Source organism: Coregonus clupeaformis, chromosome 4 (assembly GCF_020615455.1).
Source record: "Coregonus clupeaformis isolate EN_2021a chromosome 4, ASM2061545v1, whole genome shotgun sequence".
Classification (NCBI taxonomy): domain Eukaryota; kingdom Metazoa; phylum Chordata; class Actinopteri; order Salmoniformes; family Salmonidae; genus Coregonus; species Coregonus clupeaformis.
In genome coordinates this window covers 3432819-3460388 of record NC_059195.1, presented here as the reverse complement: position 1 = coordinate 3460388, position 27570 = coordinate 3432819, and the positions used below count along the sequence as shown (strand labels likewise).

The window sequence follows — 27570 nt, the reverse complement described above, 5'->3', positions numbered from 1 at the left end:
CTGTAGTGACGCCTCTAGCACTGAGATGCAATGCCTTAGACCGCTGCGCCATTTGGGAGCAGTATATGCTGGTATGCTGATGACCAGTGTCCAAAACAGTGCGAAGGCTGGTCACCAGCAAAAACACAACAAAGGCTAGTCACCAACGAAAACACAATGAAGGCTGGTCACCAGCGAAAACACAACAAAGGCTGGTCACCAGTTTTTTTTAAACAGGGCTTCCAAAACAGGAATTCCTCGCTCCAGGATGGCAGTTACTCACACCAGCTTGTGTAAGTTTGAAGACTTCTGTGCGTGTAGGAGTATGTGTGTGTGTGTGTGTGTGTGTGTGTGATTGTCTTTGTGGGTGCCTCAGTGCTAGTTTATCAAGTGTTTGTGTGCATGTGTGTATTTCAACCATATAAGATTGTGTCAACATTGTTTATGTGAGTGCTATGCTAACATTAGGTGCACCGAATGCACACATGTAATCAACTCCAAAACATATATATTTTTTACAGTATATTTATGAAAGTCAGGTGACAGTACTCAATAAACACGATTCTATATAAGTCGTTATACCTACTGATAATGCACTCCCTATAATCAAATATATACATAGACATAAGATTATGATTGCCCTGATATAGGGTGGTTTAGGAAAGTCCCAGTATGTAGAGCCTTAAGGTCATAAGTCATCTTCTCCTGTCTCAATGCTGCTCCCAGTAGACGTTACCCTAAGACAGAAATATCAACTTACCCTCCCCAAAACCTTAACCATGAACCACTTTCAAGCTGTGTTTTTCAAGCTGTTTTTGTCATGAGAGCGCTGATGAGTATATATTATGGCAAATAAATGAACTAAGGTAGGTATGGCATGAAGCTGCCTCAATGCTATGGCTCCATTTTTACCATGCACTCAGGTTGTATGGTTACATCCAGACCTGGGTCAAATACACATGTCACAAACCTCAGCCTTACACCAACCTTGCTGTAGAAACATAGCTACCCCACCATGCCAATGCCCAGACAACGGGCTACCCTTCCAAGCTGTGGGCTTTACCCTCTTTGCCAAAGATTTACCGGTATTCACACGAGGCAGGAGAACAAAGAGACTATCCGTCAGACAGACAGAGAGGCCCATGCAAAGACACACAAACAGAGAGAGATAGTTGGCTCAGCATCCTGGAGATGTGCTGTTCAGAAGCCCAGGTTCCAGTTGGGAAGGTGAGTTATAGTCCCTTGGTTTGCTGGTTCTTTTCTTAAGGTAGCCCCACAGAAGGGTAGGTAGCTATACACACCAGGCAGGAGCAACTGATGCAGGATCTCTTGATCACTCTTGATCACTCAGGTTCTCTGAATGGGAAGCTTGGTGATCTGGGATATGTCCATGGATCTCCTGGATCAATCGTACATGCAGGGCTGGAGGCATTGGAGTGCCGGGGATGCTTAGAGGCTCAGTATCATTGGCACTGGAGCTTGAGATGTAGGCAGACTGAGGATACATGGTTTGGAAAGATGGAGGGATGACTATAGTGTTGGCATGTTAACATAAAATGGCCAGGGAACGTGCAGGAGCAAAATATGAGAGGGATGAGATTAAGAGGCTTGCTCCACAGCGATGCCAGATACAGCAGGTATGGGGGCCTTTACCTCTACCGGGCTCTCCTGCTCCTCCTCTTCCTCCTCTCCCATATCGTCACCATGCTCCGGGAGAGTGAGCCCCGGCAGACGATCGGTGGTCAGGTCACACTCAAGGCTCCTCGCTTCTCCATAGATGGTCAGCTCGGCCTCCACTCTCCCAGTGCTAGCAGGACCAGCCAGCTCCTCTCCCCCTTCCACACCCAGCCCTTCCTGGGAGTACACCTCAGCCAGGGGCAGATCCCCATCCATGCTACCCAGGGGAGGGATCTCCACGTGGGCATGCCCGCTAGGCGAGCCTCCGGGATGCAGCGAGGCCTCCCCTTCGCCGCGCAACTTTTTCATATTGAACATCATGGGCGACACCTTGAAAGAAGAGCTCTTGGCAGCGGGGCTCTTGGGGTGGTTGGGCATAAAGCTTTTCTTGATCTTCTCACGGCTCGCGGGCGGCACGATCTTGGTGCTGATCTTCGTCATTTTCTTCTCGATGCTCTGGCGCGAGAAGGCCTTTTTCAGGCTGTCCACCTTCTTCAGGCTGGAACTCTTCAGCCGGTCGGCTTTGGATCTCTCAAAGGAGGGCAGGGCCGCTTCTAGGCCCAGCGCTGCCTCTCCCTCCAGGGCTTCGTCTTCCTCGTGGAGACCCCCGGTGTCATTGTCGGAAGAGTACAGGCTGATGTTATGGAGACCCTCCTCCTGAGAGCGGTAGGCATCCGTGCCGGTGACGGATGGGGTGGGCGCCGCAGGGGCGTTGTCCTCCAGCTGGCTGGCCTGGGGGGTCTTGGGGGAGTCCTTGATGAACATGCTGGAGGGGATCTCGTTGTCTTCCTGGAGAACAGAGGAGAGGGGAGAGGACGGTATTATGATTAGGAAGGTGGAGGAATGGGATGATCACTTGAACCAAGCCTCAGGTTACAACTTATTAATCAAGAGGATGAACACAAAACCATGCACACTATAATTGTGTATGGTTATCAGATATAAGCATCAGCATTAAAGATACCGATAACTTCCCAAATAAAGGAAACAATATAAAGTGTCTTTAATAGGGCATTGGGCCACCACGAGCCTTGGCATAGATTCTACAAGTGTCTGGAACTCTATTGGAGTTATGCGACGCCCTTCTTCCACAAGAAATGCCATCATTTGGTGTTTTGTTGATGGTGGTGGAAAACACTGTCTCAGATGTCTCTCTAGAATCTCCCATAAGTATTCATTGGGTTCATTGAGTTGAGATCTGGTGACTGAGACGCGCGCACACACACACACACACACACACACACACACACACACACACACACACACACACACACACACACACACACACACACACTCACACTCACACTCACACTCACACACTTTAAACCCCATATGCTCATTTGAGACCCCTCTTTCAAAGACACTGAGATCTCTTCTTCTAACCATGGTAACCAAAATAATGGGCAAAACTGGGCATTTTTATACATGACCCTAAGCATGATGAGATGTTATTTGCTTAATTAACTCAGGAAACACACCTGTGTGGAAGCACCTGCTTTCCGTATACTTTGTATCCCTCATTAACTCAAGGGTTTTTCTTTATTTTGGCAGTTACCGGTACGTAGATACTGTATATCAAAAGCAGATAGAACTTAGTCTAGTTAGATCTTTAACTTAAATCAAACCCTGTATGTGCACTGCTAGAGGACAGTGCCTTCAGAAAGTATTCATACCCCTTGACTTATTCCACATTTTGTTGTGTTACAGCCTGAATTCAAAATCGATTTCTCACCCATCTTCACACAATACCCCACAATGACAAAATGAAAACATGTTTCAGAAATCTTTGCAAAGATATTGAAAATGATATTCAGAAATATCTTATTTACATAAGTATTCACACCCCTGAGTCAATACATACATACAGATTACAGCTGTGAGTCTTTCTGGGTAAGTCTCTAAGATTTCACACCTGGATTGTACAATATCTGCACATTATTCTTTTTTTAAACTCTTCAAGCTCTGTCAAATTGGTTGTTGATAACTGCTAGACAGCCATTTTAAAGCTGATTTAAGTTAAAACTGTAACTAGGCCACTCAGGAACATTCAATGTCAGTGTATATTTGGCCTTGTGTTTTAGGTTATTGTGCTGCTGAAAGGTGTCTCACAGTGTCTGTTGGAAAGCAGAATAAACCAGGTTTTCCTCTAGGATTATGCCTGTGCTTAGCTCTATTCGTTTCCTTTTATCCCAAAAAAATATCCATAGACAAGCATACCCATAACATGATGCAGCCACCACCATGCTTGAAAATGTGAAGAGTGGTACTCAGGAATGTGTTGTGCTGGATTTGCCCAAAATATAACACTTTGTATTCAGGACATAAAGTTAATTTCTTTGCCAAATTATTTGCAGTGTTACTTTAGTGCCTTATTGCAAACAGGATACGGGCTTCTTTCTTTTCACTCTGTCATTTAGTTAGTATTGGAGTAACTACAATGTTGTTGATCCATCGTCAGTTTTCTCCTATCACAGCCATTAAACTCTGTAACAGTTTTAAAGTCACCATAGGCCTGGTGAAATCTGGTGAAATCCCTGAGCAGTTTCCTTCTTCTCCGGCAACTGAATTAGGAAGGACACCTGTATTTTTGTAGTGACTGGTGTATTGATACACCATCCAAAGTGTAATTAATAACTTTACCATGCTCAAAGGGATATTCAATGTCTGCTTTTTTTACCCATCTACCAATAGGTGCCCTTCTTTGCAAGGCATTGGAAAACCTCCCTGGTCTTTGTGATTGAATCTGTGTTTGAAATTCACTGCTCGACTGAGGGACCTTACAGATAATTGTATGTGTGGGGTACAGACATTAGGTAGTCATTCAAAATCAAATTATTGCACACAGTGAGTGCACATTTTTACTCCTGAACGTATTTAGGCTTGCCATAACAAAGGGGTTGAATACTTATTGACTCAAGACATTTCATCTTTTCATTTTTATTTAATTTGACATTATGGGGATATTGTGTGCAGGCCAGTGACACAATTAAATCAATTTTAGATTCAGGCTGTAACACAACAAAATGTGGAAAAAGTAAAAGGGTGTGAATACTTTCTGAAGGCACTCTCCAATCCTCTCCCAGAATGAATTTTTCCTTCATAATCACGTAATTTGAAAAATTAAAGGTATGACATTTTTAGGCAACTAAACTCTCTTGGGAATATTTCTAAGCAGACACTAACATAGGTTATTGGTCAGGTACACATATTTTGCAGACATTATCGCTGGTGCAGCAAAATGTTTATGAGTCTAGCTCCAAAAGTGCAGTAATACCGAGCAATACAAAACAATACACACAAATCCCACAAAAATAAATAAATAAATAAATATCAGAATGAGCAATGTCAGAGTTCGGAATATAAATATCAACTTCACAGTACATAATTTGTCGCTGTATGCTTTGGCAGCCATAAACGGATGTCAAGGTTCAAGTGTTTAATAAATCCCCAAATGACAGTTGGTGGTTTGTCATTTCAGTCGGGCTGACAGCATCCAGAGCAGTAGTTACTCAACAGTACCAGTTACAGGTACCAGCCACATCACCCTATAGTTCACAATCTACAGAACTGTGTGTGTGTGCTTGTATGTGTGTGCTTGTGTGTGTGTGTGTGCGAGCTTGTGTGTGCCCCCCTGGGGCCTCTCCACTGACTGTGGATCAACTAAAACCCTTCCTTATGGTCTTCTCCCCACCCGTACTCCCACAAACAGCACTCCTTCACACACCATGGAGATTTACACAGAGTAAGCCCCTATTCAGTCAGACCAAAATAGTATTCTATTGTTGCTGAAAAAAATTACATTTGGATTCTTGCACTCAACAAAACAATGTTTACAGCGCAAATACACATAACGACCTGGTCAAATAAACCAATAAAAATCGGATCAATCAAAAACATGTCTGGAGATGAAATGAAAAGAAACTTGGCTTCATGTTGATTCAAACATGTCTTTTTGCAACTATCTCCTTAAAAAATGCACTCAGGGCTCAAGATATGCCGGCGTAACATGAACTTCTATGTAAATCATGCGTTGATGTCAAAAGTGGATTTGCTCAAAAGTTTGAGTTATGTATCTCAAGTTAGGATTCAGTAAATCACCCAGAGTGGAAAATAAGTGTGTTTGTGTGCGCTTGTGTGTTTGTGCATGTGTGTTAGAAACTAGGAGTATATGTGCCCTCCAGAATCTATTACACAGCATGGAAAAATGCTGGAAGCTAGAGGAAGGATGCAACACATTGCTTTTAGGACCATGTCACGTGTCAATAGGCTGTCATTAGTGCAATGTTAGGGACTGGACCAACCAGAAGGACAGGAAGAGCCCCTCCCACCCTGTCCATCACTCACTCACCACCAATTGCATGCCCTCCTTGGAAAGAACACCAATCAGTCACCCTTAAAAGTCCAACCAGTCAACCAATAGCATGTTTTTCATAAATGTGAATTATTCTTGACAGACTCTTTTTTTGAGTTGTTGACTGCGACACATGGATGATGTATTTTTTAAGTGTAATGAGTTACAGAAAACACAAGTATGTTAATGTACCAATGTTACTTTGAGGGGGAAAAAACCTGGGTCATGTACATTAGGGCATGCAACTTAAAATGCTTTAAACACTGGGAGACGGGAAAAACCAAAATGAGTCCAGGTATTCACTCCCTGTTTCAGTCCGTTCACGTCCATTTGGTGCCTAATTAAGGTCTATTGACCAAAACATTGCTTTGACATCCATTAAACACATTGTGGAGCATGCAGGAATGCCAGTGTGTTAGTGTCACAGGTGTAGAGAGGAGTAGGCAGTTGCAGGTTTAGAACTACTGAATTTATTCAAGCACCATAGATCAAAGCGGGACGAAACCCAAACGCTGTTGTGCTCAAAATATATCTTCATAAACAAAAGGCACTGGGTGAACCCAAAGTGCAAACTATAAAGTACTCAGGAGATAGTAAGCACGATTCCTCTCAGGAAAACAAGTAACATATACAATTGCCGAAAAAGACAAATGGCAGAGGGAGTTTATGAGTGAAGGGCGTTTGCCAGCAGCAGTTTCGGCAGCAGCTAGAAGGCCGGCGACGCCGAACGCCTGAGCTGGACAGGAGGGGGAGCCAAAGCGAAGTGTGGTGTGACATGGAGTTTATTTTTTGTCAAACATTGAGATTCTATGAACAACTCTTTTAATTTAGAGGATTTTATTTACTTTTGTGGTGGAAAAGATTGTACAAGTGGTGTAGGTCTAGTGCCCAGAAGATAACACATGAAATGATCATATAACACTTATTTGCAATGGGGTCCTCAACGGTGCTTCATATCAGACATACCTCATCACAAAGCAACCAACAATCAACCAATAATCAATCATAGCAAATCAACCAATCATAGCAAATCAATAAACAAAATAAACAACAAATAATCATACATTACCGTCCCTAACGAAATATTTGAAACTCTACTCCACCTTGAGAAATCAAATGAAATACCATAGATACATACCCCTGTTTGTTTTATTAACCTGCAGATACCAGATACATAGGACCTTATCTAAGCCACACACTGCATGATTCACAGCTCAGGTCAAATCAGGCGGATGCCAAGCATGTGCAGCTTCCAGTGACGGTGGAGGTAAATCTGTCATCAGTGTTCTGTTCTCTCGTGTTCATCATCAGGACTAAGAAAGTTTTTCATTTAGAGGCCGCGGATTCACAGTTTCAGTAATTTGTCAAAGCCTCCATTCACAGTCAATTACACAGCCACTACCAAAGCTTTCGAGCTTTATTGTGTTATCCTTGATGATTTTTTATTGTATGTGGAGGCCTCTCCGGCTGAAACGCTCTTATGTATGTTTAAAAAATGGTCTAATAAATTCATCAATCAATCAATCCATGCGGTATACTTAAGCAAGAAGGCACGAGGGGGTGTGGTATATGGCCAATATACCACAGCTAAGGGCTGTTCTTATGCACGACGCAACGCATAGTGCCTAGATACAGGTCTGCGCCTATACCGTGTGTCTCCCATCCTCCTACATTTTTCAAGTCACCAGCCTCCACTGATGTGTATTTGTGCCAACTGTCAGTGGAAGTGTTGTACCAGTTTAAGTGGTTGATGGTTATGTTGTCAACGGTTGAGCACCTCTTTTAACACTGTCAGTTCTGCCATCTTTGTAAGAGCATATGACATTAAAGAGGTGCGCTGTTAAGAGGTTACTGTGCATTTCACAGTGACTTAATGGAAGTTAGTTGTCTGGAAAATGCTGTGAATATTGTTTTACCTCTCTAACAACCAGCTTTCAGTAAGTTATTGTAAAATTCACAGTAACTTAATAGCCACACTGTAAAAAATTTAACTTGTTTTTACGGTAACTTACTGGCAGCAAGTTACCTGTAAGTTACTGTGCAAAAAGGTACAGTATGTTACCGTAAATTCCCAAAACACTTTGGTTTAACAATACATTACTGTAAAGAAAGCACTTTACATATTTTCATAGGCTACATATAGCCTACCATTTGTATTTTATATTTACACCTTTGCTTATTCAATCTGGTCACTAACATAGCCCCTATGGCATTGCATCAAATTCTTGTTTCAAAAACATATAATCTGTGCTTCAAAACCAAAAGGTTATGCGTCTTGACTGTTGACCAATGACCAGTCATCAACCTTGGCAAAGGCGGTCGCAAATATCCAGATTAGTGACCAGAAAGTGCTTGTCTAGTTTTGCCTGCCAAAAACAGAGTAGCCTACCAAGTTAATATTAACCATATACAATTCAGTTTAGCAATCTGCTACGGACACATCTTTGCCAGAACAATAGGCTGCCTGGTTTTCATTGAGAATTTTCATATTTCAGATAGGCCTAGTTTGGGTGGGTTATAATTACACTGAACAAAAATATAAACACAAAATGTAAAGTGTTGGTCCAATGTTTCATGAGCTGAAATAAAACCAGAAATGGTCCATATGCACAAGAAGCTTATTGGTTTAAATCCCGGTTAGTGAGCATTTCTCTTTTGCCGAGATAATACATCCACCTGACAGTTGTGGCATATCAAGAAGCTGATTAAACAGCATGATCATTACACAGGTGCACCTTGTGCTGTGGACAATAAAAGGCCACTCTAAAATGTGCAGTTTTGTCACACAACACAATGCCACAGATGTCTCAAGTTTTGAGGGAGCGTGCAATTGGCATGCTGACTGCAAGAATGTCCACCAGAGCTGTTGCCAGAGAATTGAATGTTCATTTCTCTACCATAAGCCACCTCCAACGTCATTTTAGAGAATTTGGCAGTACGTCAAACCGGTCTCACAACTGCAGACCACGTGTAACCACGCCAGCCCAGAACCTGGCTTCTTCACCGGCGGGATCGTCTGAGACCAGCCACCCAGACAGCTTATGAAACTGTGGGTTTACACAACCGAAGAATTTCTGCACAAACTGTCAGAAACCGTCTCAGGAAAGCTCATCTGTGTGCTCGTCATCCTCACCATGATCTTGACCTGACTGCAGTTCGGCGTCATAACCGACTTCAGTGGGCAAATGCTTACCTTCAATGGCCACTGGCACACTGGAGAAGTGTGCTCTTCACGGATGAATCGCAGTTTCAGCTGTACCAGGCAGATGGCAGACACTGTGTATGGCGTTGTGTGGGCGAGCTGTTTGCTGATGTCAACGTTGTGAGCAGAGTGCCCCATGGTGACGGTGGGGTTATGTTATGGGCAGGCAAAAGCTACGGTCAACAAACACATTTAAATTTTTCCGACAGCGTGTTCCAGTTCCCGCCAATATCTAACAACTTCGCACATCCATTGAAGAGGAGTGGGACAACATTCCACAGGCCACAATCAACACCCTGATCAACTCAATACGAAGGAGATGTTTGTTTTTTTAAGGTATCTGTGACTAACAGATGCATATCTGTATTCCCAATCATGTGAATCTATAGATTAGTGCCTAATTTATTTATTTCAATTGATTGAACTGTAACTCACTACTATGTTTGAAATTGTTGCATGTTGCGTTTATATTTATGTTCAGTGCATATGGAAAGTATTCAGACCCCTTCTCTTTTTCCACATTTTGTTACCTTACAGCCTTATTCTAAAATGGATTAAAACATGTTTTACCTTCATCAATCTACACACAATACCCCATAATGACAATGCAAAAACAGGTTTTTAGAATTTTGTAAAAAAAGTAATACACTACCAGTCAAAAGTTTGGACACACCTACTCATTCAAGGTTTTTTCTTTATTGTATTTTATTTTACATTGTAGAATAATAGTGAAGACATCAAAACTATGAAATAACACATATTGAATCATGTAGTTATCAAAAAAGTGTTAAACTAATAAAAATATATGTTATATTTGCACACTCTTGGCATTCTCTCAACCAGCTTCATGAGGTAGTCACCCGGAACTCATTTCAATTAACAGGTAAGCCTTCTTAAAAGTTAATTTGTGGAATTTCCACCTTATAATCTGTGAAATATCCACCTGTGGTAAATTCAAATGATTGGACCTGATTTGAAAAGGCACACACCTGTCTATGTAAGGTCCCACAGTTGACAGTGCATGTCAGAGCAAAAACCAAGCCATGAGGTCGAAGGAATTGTCCGTAGAGCTCCGAGATAGGATTTTGTTGAGGCACAGATCCTGGGAACGGTACCAAAACATTTCTGCAGCATTGAAGGTCCCCAAGAACACAGTGGTCTCCATCATACTTAAATAGGAGAAGTTTGGAACCACCAAAACTCTTCCTAGAGCTGGCCGCCCGGCCACACTGAGCAATCGGGAGAAGGGCCTTTGTCGGGGAGGTGACCAAGAACGCGATGGTCACTCTGACAGAGCTCCAGAGTTCCTCTGTGGAGATGGTAGAACCTTCCAGAAGGACAACCATCTCTGCAGCACTCAGGCCTTTATGGTAGAGGGGCCAGACGGAAGCCACTCCTCAGTAAAAGGCACATGACAGCCCGCTTGGAGTTTGCCAAAAGGCACCTAAAGGACTCTCAGACCATGAGAAACATGATTCTCTACTTTGATGAAACCAACATTGAACTCTATGGCCTGAATGCCAAGTGTCACGTCTGGAGGAAACCTGGCACCATTCCTACGGTGTAGCATGGGACTGGGAGACTAGTCAGGATTGAGGGAAAGATGAACGGAGCAAAATACAGAGAGATCCTTGATGAAAATCTGCTCCACAGCTCTCAGGACCTCTGACTGGGGCAAAGGTTCACCTTCCAACAGGACAACGACCCTATGCACACAGCCAAGACAACGCAGGAGTGGCTTTGGGACAAGTCTCTATATGTCCTTGAGTGGCCCAGCCAGATCCCGGACTTAAACCTGATCAAACATCTCTGGAGAGACCTGAAAAGAGCTGTGCAGCGACCCATTCAACCTGACAGAATTTAAGATGATCTGCAGAGAAGAATGGGAGAAACTCCCCAAATACAGGTGTGCCAAGCTTGTAGCGTCATACCCAAGAAAACTATAGGCTGTAATCTCTGCCAAAGGCGCTTCAACAAAGTACTGAGTAAAATGTCTGAATACTTATGTAAATGTGATATTTCCGTTTTATTTTAAAACTAACATTTTTGCAAACATTTCTAAAAAACCTGTTTTTGCTTTTTCAGTACGGAGTGTTGTGTTGATGAGGGGGGAAAAAAACGATTTAATCAATTTTAGAATATGGCTGTAACGTAACAAAATGTGGAGAAAGTCAAGGGATCTAAATGATTTTCGAATGCACTGTACATAGACAGGTGTCTTCCTTTTCAAATCATGTCCAATCAATTGAACTTACAACAGGTGGACTCCAACCAAGTTGTAGAAACATCTCAAGGATGATCAATGGAAACAGGATGCACCTGAACTCAATTTTGAGTTTCATAGCAAAGGGTCTGAATATTTATGTAAATAAGGTATTTCAGTTTTTTATTTGTAATACATTTGCAAACATGTCTAAAAACCTGTTTTCACTTTGTCATTATGGGGTATTGTGTGTAGAGTGAGTTGGGTTGTCATCCCAGTGACCGGCAGACTACCTTTGTCCCCACGGTTCCCAGGACCCCCGAGAGACCGAGACCCATCCTTCGATAAGAGCACACAGTGCCACCCACAGAACAGAAGCAGATCAACCGCCAAAAGCATTTCCATCGCCCTCACCTCGATTTGTATTATATATAGTTATCAAAACATATATATATATATAAAATCTTACATATCTCAATTTCCACAATTCACACATAATATGTGTAATAATGTAGGCAGTTCATGTGAAGAATTGTTACCTATAACCAGTATTGGCGTTTTTCCTATTTTGTTGCATTACAACCAGTAATTGAAATTGATTTTTATTTGGAGTTCATGTAATGGACATACACAAAATAGTAAAAAAATTCAAAAAATAAATAATGTAAAAGCAGTGAGTGCATATGTATTCACCCCCTTTGCTATGAAGCCCCTAAATAAGACCTGGTGCAACCAATTACCTTCAGAAGTCACATAATTAGTTAAGTAAAGTCCACCTGTGTGCAATCGAAGTGTCACATGTTCTGTCACATGATCTCAGTATACATACACCTGTTCTGAAAGGCCCCAGAGTCAGCAACACCACTAAGCAAGGGGCACCACCAAGCAAGCGGCACCACGAAGAACAAGGAGCTCTCCAAACAGGTCAGGGACAAAGTTGTGGAGAAGTACAGATCAGGGTTGGAATATAAATATACATCCAAAACTTTGAACATCCCACGGAGCACCATTAAATCCATTAATCAGAAAATGGAAATAATATGGCACCACAACAAACCAGCCAAGAGAGGGCCGCCAACCAAAATTCACGGACCAGGCAAGGAGGGCATTAATCAGAGAGGCAACAAAGAAACCAAAGATAACCCTGAAGGAGCTGCAAAGCTCCACAGCGGAGATTGAAGTATCTGTCCATAGCACCACTTTAAGCCGTACATTCCACAGAGCTGGGCTTTACGGAAGTGTGGCCAGAGAAAAGCCATTGCTTAAAGAAAAAAATAAGCAAACACATTTGGTGTTCGCCAAAAGGCATGTGGGAGACTCCCCAAACATATGGAAGAAGGTACTCTGGTCAGATGAAACTAAAGTTGAGCTTTTTGGCCATCAAGGAAAACGCTATGTCTGGAGCAAACCCAACACCTCTCATCATCCCGGGAACACCATCCCCACAGTGAAGCATGGTGGTGGCAGCATCATGCTGTGGGGATGTTTGTCATCGGCAGGGACTGGGAAACTGGTCAGAATTGAAGGAATGATGGATGGCGCTAAATACAGGGAAATTCTTAAGGGAAACCTGTTTCAGTCTTCCAGAGATTTGAGACTGGGACGGAGGTTCACCGTCCAGCAGGACAATGACCCTAAGCATACTGCTAAAGCAACATTCGAGTGGTTGAAGGGGAAACATTTAAATGTCTTGGAATGGCCTAGTCAAAGCCCAGACCTCAATCCAATTGAGAATCTGTGGTATGACTTAATGATTGTTGTACACCAGCGGAACCCATCCAACTTGAAGAAGCTGGAGCAGTTTTGCCTTGAAGAATGGGCAAAAATCCCAGTGACTAGATGTGGCAAATTTATAGAGACATACCCCAAGAGACTTTCAGCCATAATTGCTGCAAAGGGTGGCTCTACAAAGTATTGACTTTGGGGGGGGGGTGAATAGTTATGCACGCTCAAGTTTTCTGTTTTTTTTGTTCCAGCTGTTTGAAAAGGCATGCTAATCTGAGATACAAATGTGGAAAAATTGGGAAATTTGATTAACCAATGTCAAGTCCTAACTGTTAGAGATCAGGTACACCCCCTTCCCCTGAAACACACACACGCTGGTCCCCAGTTTTGACAATTTTCCCAAGCATCTCTGTGCAGTCAGACCTTTGATCATTCCGTGCCACCAGGGCCACAGTCATTTGCCCCCTCTATGATTGTAGAGAGTATGACCACTCACTATGGGTTACTGCAGCTAGTGTTGCCAGCACTGCCACTACCTGGGTGGGGACACCCCACTGGAATCCCCACCGGCTCGGTACAAGATCATCAAGGTTCTCATTAGCAGCTTTGAGAAATTCCTTGTATATTATGCCCATCCATCAGGGGGCTTTGGCTTTGTAGGACCAACCGTGCCAGGCATGCTCAGAATCTTGAGGGGGTGGTGCTGCTTTAGTGAGTTTCTGACCGCATTCATCTTTCTGTTTTGGCTGCGGATAGGCTACTTACAGTAGGCCCATAAAACAGATAAAGCCTTCTCCTTAGTGTATGAGTTGCTCAGGTGGGTGTATAGGGTTGGGGACCATTCCATCATGATAGGACAATAAATAACTAAACTATGTATATCCCATATCTGCACAAAATTGAAAGCTCGCTCTCACGACCCCTGCTTGCTGACACACATGGGCTCTGGTATTCGCAACCATTTTCCTTTTTCACTCACTTAACTCCACACTTTTCCAAACACAAAAACACACGCCCCACCTTCCATCACAGTACACCCGCACATACCCACACACTGTGCTTTCTATGTCCTCTGTTTGCTGTGTTTTTATCCCAACCATGTTCATACTGAGTACTTTTGTGTTCCAGTTCCATATATTTGAAGATATTATTTTGCTAATTAAAGTCGAAAACAAATTATCTTACAACATTCCCTATCTTGAATGGTATAGTGTAGTTTCTTTATCAATATTTTTATTACAATTCCTACCATGTACTGTATAGTATTGGGTGTTCCATTATTCGACTCCTCTATGGGAACTTTGTAATATTTAGAATATGTACACGTTCAAGTTTGATTTTTTCTACAACATCGCCTGGGATCTGTAGTGCTGTAAGAATTATTTCACCATGGTTTCAGGATCTTTTCCTTCTTTTTCTTTGATACCATTAAGTACCAGATTTTCTCTCATAGATCTAGTCAATCAAGTAAGGCTTCTCTCAGAAACATGCTCTCATTTAAGTTTTTTAACGTCTGTTTCAATCGTATTGACTGTACCTTTTAGCTTGTTTGTTTCCTTCTCCATTGTCACAGGTTTTTCATCACTCATCTCGAGGCACCTCTTCAACTCCTTTATATCTTTACTGACTAATTCAAGTCTGCCCAGTTTATCATTTATCGACTTTAGCAGATCGGTTTCCACCCTTACCATAAATCGTCTGTGTCAGGCGATGAGTCACGTTTTCTTTTGGGGATTAGTTTTCTATGTTTACTCTCTGTCATGTTTGGTTGTTATTTGTTTTGGCAATATTGGTCGATACATTTCTCTAGCCTTATAATTTGTTTTGTGTTGTTATCCAGATTGAAGGTTATTACCCACGAGTATGTGGAGTGAAGTTCTAATATTTAGTCAAACTTACAGATATTGAATATTACGTTTTTATCTTGAGGTGATCTGCACCACATTATATTTATAAAGCCTTTCATATTAAATTAAATCTTCGTAGAGCATTGCAACGCCACAGTAGTGGGTTCGATTGTCAGGACCACCCATACATAAAAATGTATGCACGCATGACTGTAAGTCGCTTTGCATAAAAGTGTCTGCTAAATTGTTTATATTATATTACTCTAAAACATTTTTAGGATGGTCCAACCTCTTGTGTGCATAGCCAATATTGGACTTGACCTGAACTTTCCCCAAAATGCTGTGCTGCAGGAAGATACACACTCTAGAATGAAGTCAAGCACAGTAAAAAACGTTGGTAGGGCCTTTGAAAATCTGTTTTTTGCCTAAATTTGTTAGTTTTTTTCCAAATTCCGTTTTCTCTGTTTTGTTTTACCAGGTTTCAGATTTCCCAATTTTATTTCTGGTTTTCCTTCAGTTCAGTCACACTTTTTTAAATAGAAAAACAAACAAATGTTATTTTCTGTGTTCACAACATTCACATTTACATTTACGTCATTTAGCAGACGCTCTTATCCACAACAACATCAGGGGACAACTTTTGAGTTCTGGGCAAAATTTAAGAAACTTAGATTATTTAGTGTAGGTGCCCTTTAATTCAGTGTGTATGCCCTGCATGTTTTTTTTGGTTAGCAGTGTTTCTGTAGCGTAGTAAGAGCACATGTGATGAGTTGGAAAATCAAATGCCCACTTGTGGTGCCATTGGACAGCAAATAAGGAGTAAGTTAACCTTTATTTATTGTAATTTAGATTAATTCGTAGAGTCAAGTGTTGAGTTAGACTACATAGCTACCTCAATCGTTATTCCAAATAATTTTGGTGACTTCACAGCAATTCCTAGCTACCTAGCTAACGAAATGTAGCAGGCTAGCAGACTCAGATAAAAATCCCCCTAGAGGAATGTAATAATACGAATGGAATGGAGTTTCCCATCTCCCCATTTAGAGTATTTCTGGCGCAGCACAGACATGCCCTTATCCAGATGATGTGACAAAGGCATTTCCTAACGTCTTTGTTGTTAATTGTAGGGTTGGAAGCAACAGGCAGTACTGTACCTCCAGCAGGCAGAGAGGCAAGAACCATTCGTCCAACAGCTCAGGGACAAGCTGCACTATTCACAGCTGTCACGCCCTGGCTCTGGGGACTCTGTTATGTTGAGCCAGGGTGTGTAGAGTCTATGTTTTGTGTTCTTTGTTTCAGTTTCTAGTTCATGTGTATCTATGTTGGCCGGGGTGGTTCTCAATCAGAGGCAACGAGAATCAGCTGTTGCTTGTTGTCTCTGATTGGGAACCATACTTAGGCAGCCTGTTTGGCACAGTGTATTGTGGGATCTTGTTCCGTGTTGGTTTGTGTATGTACCCAAGGACTTCACGTATCGTTTTGTTGTTTTTGTTCGTGTGGTGAATAATAATAAAAGATGTTCGCATTCCACGCTGCGCATTGGTCCACTCCTTTTGACGATCGTAACAACAGCCCTTCAATGTAATTGCATTGCTGGACTTTTTGAAACTTAAGACCTCTTAAATGTAACTAAATGTAATTTTAAATGTAAACTATGTAATCCCCAAAAGTAATTATTTGTCATGTGAGGGCCATAAACAATAACTATTAGTGCTGCATACTCCAAGAAAGGTTAAAATCTCACCTTTCTGTTAAAAATAGTTATAAATTGTTGAGGTAGTCACTTTTGAGGACACAAGCTCAAGCACACAGTACAAATATGATACAAATATGAAATATAAAATATTTTATATGATGCATTTCCTATTGAACAGAACTGTATGAATAAGGCTTGAAATGATGTATATGCTTTCTAAATATAGTATAATCAAATTATAAAACCACAAGCTATAAGATTGCACCTTCCTTATAACTCTAAAATACATATTTGTATGTTTAGTTTTAGAGAAAATGTGCATATTTTCTAAAGGTCAAACAGAGCTCTAGCTTGGCTTCCTGAACTCGTTAGGAACTCGCCTTTAATTTAATATTAATCTTGTTAATCTATGACAAACAGTAAGTGTTTTTGTTTAAAATCTATTAATTATTTTAGATGAATGGCTTCAAATCGATCTCTGAATCTCTCCTGCTGCGCTATGATGTAAGGATTGCAGGCATGTGCTTTGTCAGTGTCTGTGATGTAGGGTTCAGCCAGAAGTTGATGGACAGTTGGAAGAGGGAATGAAACGGTAGGAGGGATATCCCAGCATCAAGTGGTTTCAGATTTCACATCCTATGTCACAAAAAATATACTACTGTTTCTGTGGGAACCAGGGCTTTCACTCAATTCAAGCCATTTCGAACTACGGTGTCCACAAATAGATTTATAAGCAAAAATGTCAGTTGGAACCGGTAGCAGAACCACGCATGTCACCTAAACAGCAATCCTGAGTGGTGCAGCGGTCTAAGGCACGGCATCGCAGACCCGGGTTCAATCCCGGGCTGTATCACAACCGGCCGCGATCGGGAGTCCCATAGGGCGGCGCACAAATGGCCCAGCGTCGTGCGGGCTAGGGGAGGGTTTGGCCCGGGAGGGCTTTACTTGGCTCATCGTGCTCTAGCGAGTCCTTGTGGCGGGCCGGGCGCCTGTAGGCTGACTCGGTCGTCAGTTGAACAGTGTTTCCTCAGACACATTGGTGCAGCTGGATTCCGAGTTAAGCGGGCGGGTGTTAAGGAGCACTGTTTGGCGGGTCATGTTTCGGAGGACGCATAACTTGACCTTCGCCTTTCCCGAGCCCGTTGGGGAGTTGCAGCGATGAGAAAAGATCATAATTGAAAAAGAGGGTAAAATACAACAACAAATAGTAAAAAATAAGTTATTTATATAATAATAATATCACACAAATGTCAAATCCCCTAACACACTCATAAACAAATCTACTGTAGGATTCACATAAGCAAAGCACTAGGTATGAGAAAAAGAATCAGGATATAATGCCAGAATATCTACATGATTTGATTTATTTTAATATTATAGTGTCGTGCATCTTCAGGATGCCCCTCTACATGTTTACATGTTGGTAAATCCCGTGCACAGCTTTATATTCATGACTCACTGTGTACAAATTCCCACTTTTATTGTCTTAGTGTTTTGAAAGGCTCTGTATTTGTTTTGTTTGACATGTAACCCTTTTCTGTATGGTAAAGACATTTTTATATGCTCTTTATCCCCAGGAGAAGGACATTAGCAATCATGATTTTCCTGTGGCCTTGTATAGGAGTTGCCATCATCGAGCAAGAAGCACATTATATAAAATATATACAGTGAGGGAAAAAAGTATTTGATCCCCTGCTGATTTTGTGCATTTGCCCACTGACAAAGAAATGATCAGTCAATAATTTTAATGGTAGGTTTATTTGAACAGTGAGAGACAGAATAACAGCAAAAAAATCCAGAAAAACGCATGTCAAAAATGTTATAAATTGATTTGCATTTTAATGAGAGAAATAAGTATTTGACCCCCTCTCAATCAGAAAGATTTCTGGCTCCCAGGTGTCTTTTATACAGGTAACGAGTTGAGATAAGGAGCACACTCTTAAAGGGTGTGCTACTAATCTCAGTTTGTTACCTGTATAAAAGACACCTGTCCAAAGAAGCAATCAATCAATCAGATTCCAAACTTTCCACCATGGCCAAGACCAAAGAGCTCTCCAAGGATGTCAGGGACAAGATTGTAGACCTACACAAGGCTGGAATGGGCTACTAGACCATCGCCAAGCAGCTTGGTGTGAAGTTGACAACAGTTGGTGCGATTATTCGCAAATGGAAGAAACACAAAAGAACTGTAAATCTCCCTCGGCCTGGGGCTCCAAGCAAGATCTCACCTCATGGAGTTGCAATGATCATGAGAACGGTGAGGAATCAGCCAAGAACTACATGGGAGGAGCTTGTCAATGACCTCAAGGCAGCTGGGACCATAGTCACCAAGAAAACAATTGGTAACACACTACGCAGTGAAGGACTGAAATCCTGCAGCGCCCGCAAGGTCCCCCTGCTCAAGAAAGCACATATACATGCACGTCTGAAGTTTGCAAATGAACATCTGAATGATTCAGAGGAGAACTGGGTGAAAGTGTTGTGGTCAGATGAGACCAAAATGGAGCTCTTTGGCATCAACTCAACTTGCCGTGTTTGGAGGAGGACGAATGCTGCCTATGACCCCAAGAACATCATCCCCACCATCAAACATGGAGGTGGAAACATTATGCTTTGGGGGTGTTTTTCTGCTAAGGGGACAGGACAACTTCACCGCATCAAAGGGACGATGGACGGGGCCATGTACCGTCAAATATTGGGTGAGAACCTCCTTCCCTCAGCCAGGGCATTGAAAATGGGTCGTGAATGGGTATTCCAGCATGACAATGACCCAAAACACACGGCCAAGGCAACAAAGGAGTGGCTCAAGAAGAAGCACATTAAGGTCCTGGAGTGGCCTAGCCAGTCTCCAGACCTTAATCACATTGAAAATCTGTGGAGGGAGCTGAAGGTTTGAGTTGCCAAACGTCAGCCTCGAAACCTTAATGACTTGGAGAAGATCTGCAAAGAGGAGTGGGACAAAATCCCTCCTGAGATGTGTGCAAACCTGGTGGACAAATACAAGAAACGTCTGACCTCTGTGATTGCCAACAAGGGTTTTGCCACCAAGTACTAAGTCATGTTTTGCAGAGGGGTCAAATACTTATTTCCCTCATTAAAATGCAAATCAATTTATAACATTTTGGACATGCGTTTTTCTGGATTTTTTTGTTGTTATTCTGTTTCTGACTGTTCAAATAAACCTACCATTAAAATAATAGACGGATCATGTCTTTGTCAATGGGCAAACGTACAAAATCAGCAGGGGATCAAATACTTTTTCCCTCACTGTATAAATGTAAATACTATTCACACAGACAATGTTATTTTTGTGGAACTTCATAAAAAAAATAAGTGGACTTATTAACTTTATAAATAGCAAATACATTCGCACAAACCCAAATGTCAACATGGTTTGTTCATAAGACACCAATACTTCTATAAAGCTATGGCTGCAGGAAGCTGTAATAACTTTGTAATGTACCATATGGAAATTATTATACACATTTTTCCTATAAGAAAATACACAACACATGATTCTTATACAATGCCTGTGTTTCTCACATATGTGACAATATACGGTGAGCTCCAAAAGTATTGGGACAGTGACAATTCTGTTGTTATTTTGACTCTGTACTCCAGCACTTTGGATTTGAAATGATACAGTGCAGACTGTCAGATTTAATTTGAGGGTGTTTTCATCGATATCGGGTGAACCGTTTAGAAATTACAGAACTTTTTGTACATAGTCCCCCCATTTTAGGGGACCAAAAGTATTGGGACAAATTCACTTATATGTGTATTAAAGTACTCAAAAGTTTAGTATTTGGTCCCATATTCCTAGCACGCAATGAATACATCAAGCTTGTGACTCTACATACTTGTTGGATGCATTTGCTCTTTGTTTTGGTTGTGTTTCAGATTATTTTGGGCACAATAGAAATGAATGTTAGCTATAGATCCAGTGAAGCATTGCAATACTGGACTGTTTTGTATTAAGTCTGCCCAAATGTGCCTAAATGGTCAATTGATACATTTTCAAGTACATAACTATAGAGAACATACCCAAATTATATGGTAATACAAAATGTAAGTTTAACACTCCCAGGAATGTCATACATGATGGATCATAAGATTATACATTAACTTTCACACATCTAGATGGCCGGGCGGGGTGAGTGTGGAGCCAGAGACAGCAGGGGTTCAAACTGTAGAACCCAGTTCCTACATTTTATTATAAAAATGGATTTTATCAAACAAAACTATGCTACATTTTATCTCTGGGACCCTTAGGATGACAAATCTGAGCAAGATTACTGAATGTAAGTACATTATTTACCTTCAGAGGTGAATGTATCAAACCAGTTGACGTTCTAAGTTTTTTGCTGTTGTGCACTCTCCTCAAACAATAGCATGGTATTTTTTCACTATAATAGCTACAGTGTAGTTAGATTAACAAGAATTTAAGCTTTCTGCCCATATAAAACATGTCTATGTCCTGGAAAGTTTGCTGTTACTTACAACAGTCATGCTAATCACATTAGCGCACGTTAGCTCAACCGTCCCGCGTACGGGACACCGATCCCGTAGAGGTTAACACTTTTTTGGTTACTACATGATTCCATATGTGTTATTTCATAGTTTTGATGTCTTCACTTTTATTCTACAATGTAGAAAATAGTAAAAAAAATAAAGAAAACCCCTTGAATGAATAGGTGTGTCCAAAAGTTTAAACTGGTACTGTATATTTGGATACAGTTGTATGTTCACTAAACTGTTGAATTCTAGCCCTCACAGCATACAAATGAACTTAACCTGGTCCAAAATAAACATGTTTTTATTGAATAATACAATCGTTTCGTCTGGTTTCCATTTTGCTTATAATGTCCCTTAGGTTAGTGTTTCAACAGAGAATTGAAAGCGCAATAAAGCCACCTGGGGTTGTCAAACCACCCCTGCATTCAAGGAATCTTTGTGAGCCATTGGCAGGCTGCACTACGTAACTTATACTCCTCAAGTCAAATTAATCAAAGAAACCTCTCCATCTCTGTCTGTCTCTCTGTCTCTCTCTCTCTCTCTCTCTCTCTCTCTCTCTCTCTCTCTCTCTCTCTCTCTCTCTCTCTCTCTCTCTCTCTCTCTCTCTCTCTCTCTCTCTCTCTCTCTCGTGTGTGTGTCTCTCTCTCTCCCTCTCTTTTCACCTATCATACCTTATTTTAACCTCTCCTCATGTTATCATTTTGTCTAATTGCCTTCACATATGTCCTTTCATCCTTTCCCTCCTCTATCACTCGACTTTCCCTTTCAGCTCTTTCACTCTGTCCCCCTCTCTGTTGTCCTTTTTTCTCTTTCCCTCTTTCTCTCTCTTCCTCTCTATCACTGTGTTTCTCTCTTGCTACCTCTCCCTCTCCTTCCCCCTCTCTTTCTTTTACACACCTCTCGCCGTAGCCTGTTCAGGAGATGAAAAGGGAAAATGAGAATGATAAGAGAGGAGCCACAAGGTAAACAAACAGGTTTGTTCATTTGAGTCTGTAGGACTACCTTTCTCTGTCTCCACAAACAGAGAGACATATTAGGCTATGGGACAGAAACAGGGTCATGTTTTTTATATTTTCAACGGAATACTTGTTACAGTTAGTCCCTCCTTGTTCCAGTCTAATTTATTCTGTTTGGTGCCTAATGAACATGACCCAGATGAGTGTTGGGATTCAAGGCCCTCTTTCATGTTGTGATAGCTGTCACTGAACCAAACTCATCCATGCACATCGGGGGATAATGAAATGGAAGGCTTTGTTGTTTGAAAGAGAGGCAAAAACTAAATGCTTGCAAGGAGAGGATATTTGTACGTGAGCGTGAGCTTCAGTGGTATTACTATGCCTTGAGCTAGGTTTAGTGAGCCCTGCCCACTGGAACATAACACCTGAGAGATGTAGGCACGCACGCACACACACACACACACACACACACAAATCACAGCTGCACCCTCAAGCCATTCTTTTTCTCCTTATAGATTTGTGCTTATTTCAAGGAAACAAGGATGGATTTCTAAGTATTCAAGCATGTTATTTAAGAATGATTGGTTGAATCAGGGGTTAAATGGGTGAGGCAGCTAAAGCAGGACTGGCTCTGCCTTATCCTGCATAAGGAACTTGGATAAATAAACCCTAATACCAGTGCTTACTCACTGCCGCCGATGCTGACAAGCCTAGAGACCTTTGGTCAAGAGTTCTGTGACAACGGCAGTAAAGTCTTAATGAATCAAAGCTGACTACTGAACTCTTCAATTTAATTCAGAAAACAATTTATATGATGCCAAAGTGTTTCATTCTTAATTCAAGTGTGTTTGTTAAAAATACTGATGACAAATACAATGGGCAAGAACAAAGATCACTCAACTTACGATCTGTTTGCATTCTCCAGCACGAATACACTGTTACACAAAGTTGCTCAGGTCGAATGTGTTAAAGAACGTCTTTCGATAAGGCTGTGTTTTGTTTTCCTGATGCAGCATGTTTTGTTTGGTTGTGAAGTGTGTTTTCATTCAATGCTGTTGGATTTGAATGTGTTTTGATAGTGTGTGATAAAAGGTCATCACTGTTGTTGTCACTCCCTGCCTCTCAATGATTAGACGTCCCATAAACACTAGCGAGCTATCAGAGGACTTCCCATCCTACCCCTCCAATCGCACTACTTATCTTGAAAACTGCACACATGCACGCACACACGCACACACACATGCGTGCACACGCTCACACGCACACACACAAACAGATGCCTGCACACATGCACTTATGCATGCACGTGCACACTCATGCACAAGCACACATTCATATCATATTCCACGGTTGTATTACTATCCCTCTTTCCCATTTTAATATAAATGAACGTTTACCCTCTTGCCAATCCAAGACCTTTCACCTCCCCTCGGTATTAACAACCAACTTTGTCACAAACAGAAGCTACCACATGGCATTGGACTCTTCTGTTTCGTGGCTGGGAAGGGGAGAATATGTGTCTCTCCGAAAAAGGGGAGGTCAGGGAGACAGGAAAGCACTGGAGCACAAACACAAACAAACAACGGGCCAAACTACAAACTACACTAAGCACTACATTTTCCCCTGGCCTCGTTAGGGCTCGTTAAAGGGAGAGGAGCAGCCGAGCGGCAGTGCCGGTCGGTGCTACTTTGGCCCAGAGTGGTGGGTATTTACCCTAGCGCCCTTAGGAGCAGCACAGTGGCATTTCCACCTTGGGTAGCACGTACAGAGCACCGTATGTTCTCAATCAATGCGTGGAGGAAGACTTCAATCAGTGGAGAGACATTTTTTTAGGCCATGAGCAAACAAAAGACAAAAGAGAGCTCAGGGGTGCGGAGTTGGAATCTAAATGCCTTATCAGTGAGTTGTATATTTTGTGACTCATAGCGTGTTCTTTGTAGCACTGTGTGACAGAATGGCATCCTCTGATGTTTTCTTTAACTTGTACTGTATGTTGCTGGTTATACAGTACAGATAATGTGCTCTCCAGAATGTTATCATTATTACCAATCAGTATTCCCCATAACCCCATCATCAATATGTCGCACCATTTTAGACCAAAGCACTATAAGGACTCAAAACAGTTAAGCAATTGTACGTAGGCAACAACTATAGGAATTACCTGTGGATAACCAACTCCAATGCACAACCACCAGACTAGAGTCATGCAGTTGGAGCCAATGTGCAGTATTTGCACCTGTTGCTATTGAACAAGAGCAGTAGTACCTGGGAAACCAGATAAGATCAGTGGCTATGAGCTCTCAGGGCTTAACCTGTGTCAATATGACTTGCCCTTTTCCTGACTGAACACATACAGTATCAAGCCCTATCAAATCATTCAAGAATATACTGGCCACACAATAATTCAGTATATTTAGTATAATGGAGCTAGGTCTGAGCAAAGAGTAAGGTTGGGAAACACTATTCAAATACTATTAAAATCATCTGATCACACCTTTTATGTGTTGGCTCAGTTGGTAAGAGCATGACACTATTAATGCTGAGGTTGCGGGTTGAATTCCCGTGGGGATCACAGTCACATATTAAATGTGGATGCAGTAATTGTACTGTAAGTGTCAGCCAAGTGGTATATTATACTTTTATACATTATTTATATATTGTAAATCACTTCAGTGACCAGAGAGGAGGAAAAGCAAGATAAAGTCACTCTTAATGCATAGATCTAATTTAACTAGATTGTAGACAGTGGTGTAAGGTACTTAAGTAAAAAATACTTAAAGTTCTACTTACGTAGGTTTTTTGCGTATATGTACTTTACTTTATTATTTATATTTTTGACAACTTTTACTTTTACTTCACTACATTCCTAAAGAATTTCCCTGACACCCAAAAGTACTCGTTACATTTTGAATGCTTAGCAGGACAGGAAAAGGATCCAATTTACACACTTATCAAGAGAACATCCCTTGTCAACCCTACTGCCTCTGATCTGGCGGACTCACTAAGCACAAATGCTTCGTTTGTAAATTATGTCTAAGTGTTGGAGTGTGCCCCTGGCTATCCGTAAATGTTCAAAACAAGAAAATTGTGCCGTCCAGTGAAATGAGTTATACTTTTACTTCTGATACATAAGTATATTTGAGAAATTACCTTTACTTTTGAAGTATATTTAAAACAAAATACTTTTAGACTTTTACTCAAGTAGTATTTTACTGGGTGACTTTCATTTTTAGTTTAGTCATTTTCTATTAAGGTATCTTTACTTTTACTTAAGTATGACAATTGGGCACTTTTTCCACCACTGATTGTAGATCATTATACATAAAAGTGCGAGTTGTGATCTACACTTTCCTTTATTGTCCTCTCCACACCCATCCTCACACAGCTTGGACGCACACACACGCTCACGCACAAGCACACGTTCGCACACACACACACACACTCTCTTTCTCGCTATCTCTCTCTCTCTCTCTCTCTCTCTCTTACATATCCAATGGAGCTCTTCAAAACACCACTCCCTCTGTAGTTACATGTTCACACCATGTCTCTCTCTCTCACACACTTTCACACAGCTGCCAAGCCTGTCATTTACACACAACACAAATATTACAGTGTAGGATGTACTCGTAAACACCCTTGCAGTAACTCCCAACGTCCACAATCGGTTTCACGTATGCACACACACACACACACACACACACACACACACACACACACACACACACACACACACACACACACACACATACACACACACAGGCACTAACAAACAACTACTTTCAACATTCTCCCAAACATTTTTAACATTCTGTTTCTCACTTTCACACACTTGACAAATATGCACACAAACAAACAAACACTTTTAACATGCTTCCCTCTCCTTCTCTCACAACCCCCAAACACACTTCTTACATTTCTTACATTCTCTCAATATTCCCTTTTCCCCCTTACACAAAACCACATTAATCCATCCAGCCCTCTATCCCTACCTGGAAAATTAGCACTTTGAAATGGTTCCTCTTGAGCAGGTGTCCATGGTTAGCCTCCAGCTGCTTCACCTGCGACGCCTGCTTGTCCAGACGCTCCCGCACCTCCTTCATGTGGGTGTTGACCTTGTGCGAGCGCTCCAGCAGCTTGCTCACGCTGTTGGACGTGCTGGTGTGGTTCTTGGACAGGCGAGTCACGTCGCCCTGGACCCCCTGCACGGCACCCTCCAGGTCAGCCTGGCGCTGCTCCATGCGCCGCTGGTTCTCCTGCACCGCCGCCAGCATGTTGACCAGCTTGTCGAGTAGAGCCACCACTGTGATGGCACTCACCTGGTCCCTGGCCATTGGACTGGTGGGACTTCCAGGGCCAGGGCTCCCGGGGGATTTCAAGCCCAGCTTGGAGAGTGTGTTAGAGGGGGAGGAGGGAGCCGAACTGGGGCTGAAGCTGGGCACCAGGAGGTCCATGTTGTCTTGCTGTGCATGGTAATGCTGGGGGTTGACCGAAATGCTGCTGCTGTTGCTGCTGCGCTCGGCATGCGATGAGTCTTCTCCCATGGCCACAGGGTGGAGGAGGTTAAATATCCTGTTTTGAAGAGAATGTGGACTGTCTCAGTCAGTTGGTTGTTGTTGTTGCTGCTGCTGTTTTCACAAGCTCCAGAGGAGGAATGAGAAGGCAACAGAGATTCTGTTCTCTTGATTGTTTTGATGTCCCCTCCCCTTTTTTACACTGTGTAGTAGAGCAGGAGTTGTATGCACACACCCACTTTTCTCCTCCCATTTTTCTCTCTTTCACTTTCTCTCTTTCTCTCTCTCAGTACCACATTGTGCAGAGTTTTATATACCCACTTTTCTACTCCTCTCTCTCTCTCTCTCTCTCTCTCTCTCTACTCAGTGGTAGGCTTTTAAAAACCTCCCCCAAAGCCAGAGGGGAGGGGTGTGGTTGTCCTGGTAACATGTCTAGCCCTAAATTGCTAGAGAAAAGTGAGCCAGAGGTTGCCACTGTGAGTGCTCATGTGACTGCTCTAACTGCACCGTCTGTCTGTTTGAGTGCCAATTTTATTCTATGAGCATTTCTGATGTTGTGTATTTGCCTATGCCAGTGTCTCCAAAACGAACAAAAAAGTCACAAAATGTTGTCATAATATACAGTTGAAGTCGGAAGTTTACACACACCTTAGCCAAATACATTTAAACTCAGTTTTTCACAATTCCTGACATTTAATTCTAGTAAAAATTCCATCTTAGGTCAGTTAGGATAACCACTTTATTTTAAGAATGTGAAATGTCAGAATAATAGTAGAGAGAATTATTTATTTCAGTTTTTATTTCTTTCATCACATTCCCAGTGGGTCAGCAGTTTACATACACTCAATTAGTATTTGGTAGCATTGCCTTTAAATTGTTTAACTTGGGTCAAACGTTTTGGGTAGCCT

The 27570-nt window shown here is 41.8% G+C and overlaps 1 protein-coding gene across 1 annotated transcript; it reads right to left on the bottom strand.

The window, feature by feature from the left end:
• Positions 1 to 26900, bottom strand: LOC121555687 (caveolae-associated protein 2-like). The gene is made up of 2 exons (XM_041869521.1): positions 26141 to 26900; positions 1 to 2445 (listed from the first exon to the last, which is right to left on the bottom strand). Exons 1-2 carry the CDS (start codon positions 26690 to 26692, stop codon positions 1579 to 1581), a joined length of 1419 nt encoding a protein of 472 aa, XP_041725455.1. The 5' UTR covers positions 26693 to 26900; the 3' UTR covers positions 1 to 1578.
• Positions 26901 to 27570: the final 670 nt, after the last annotated feature.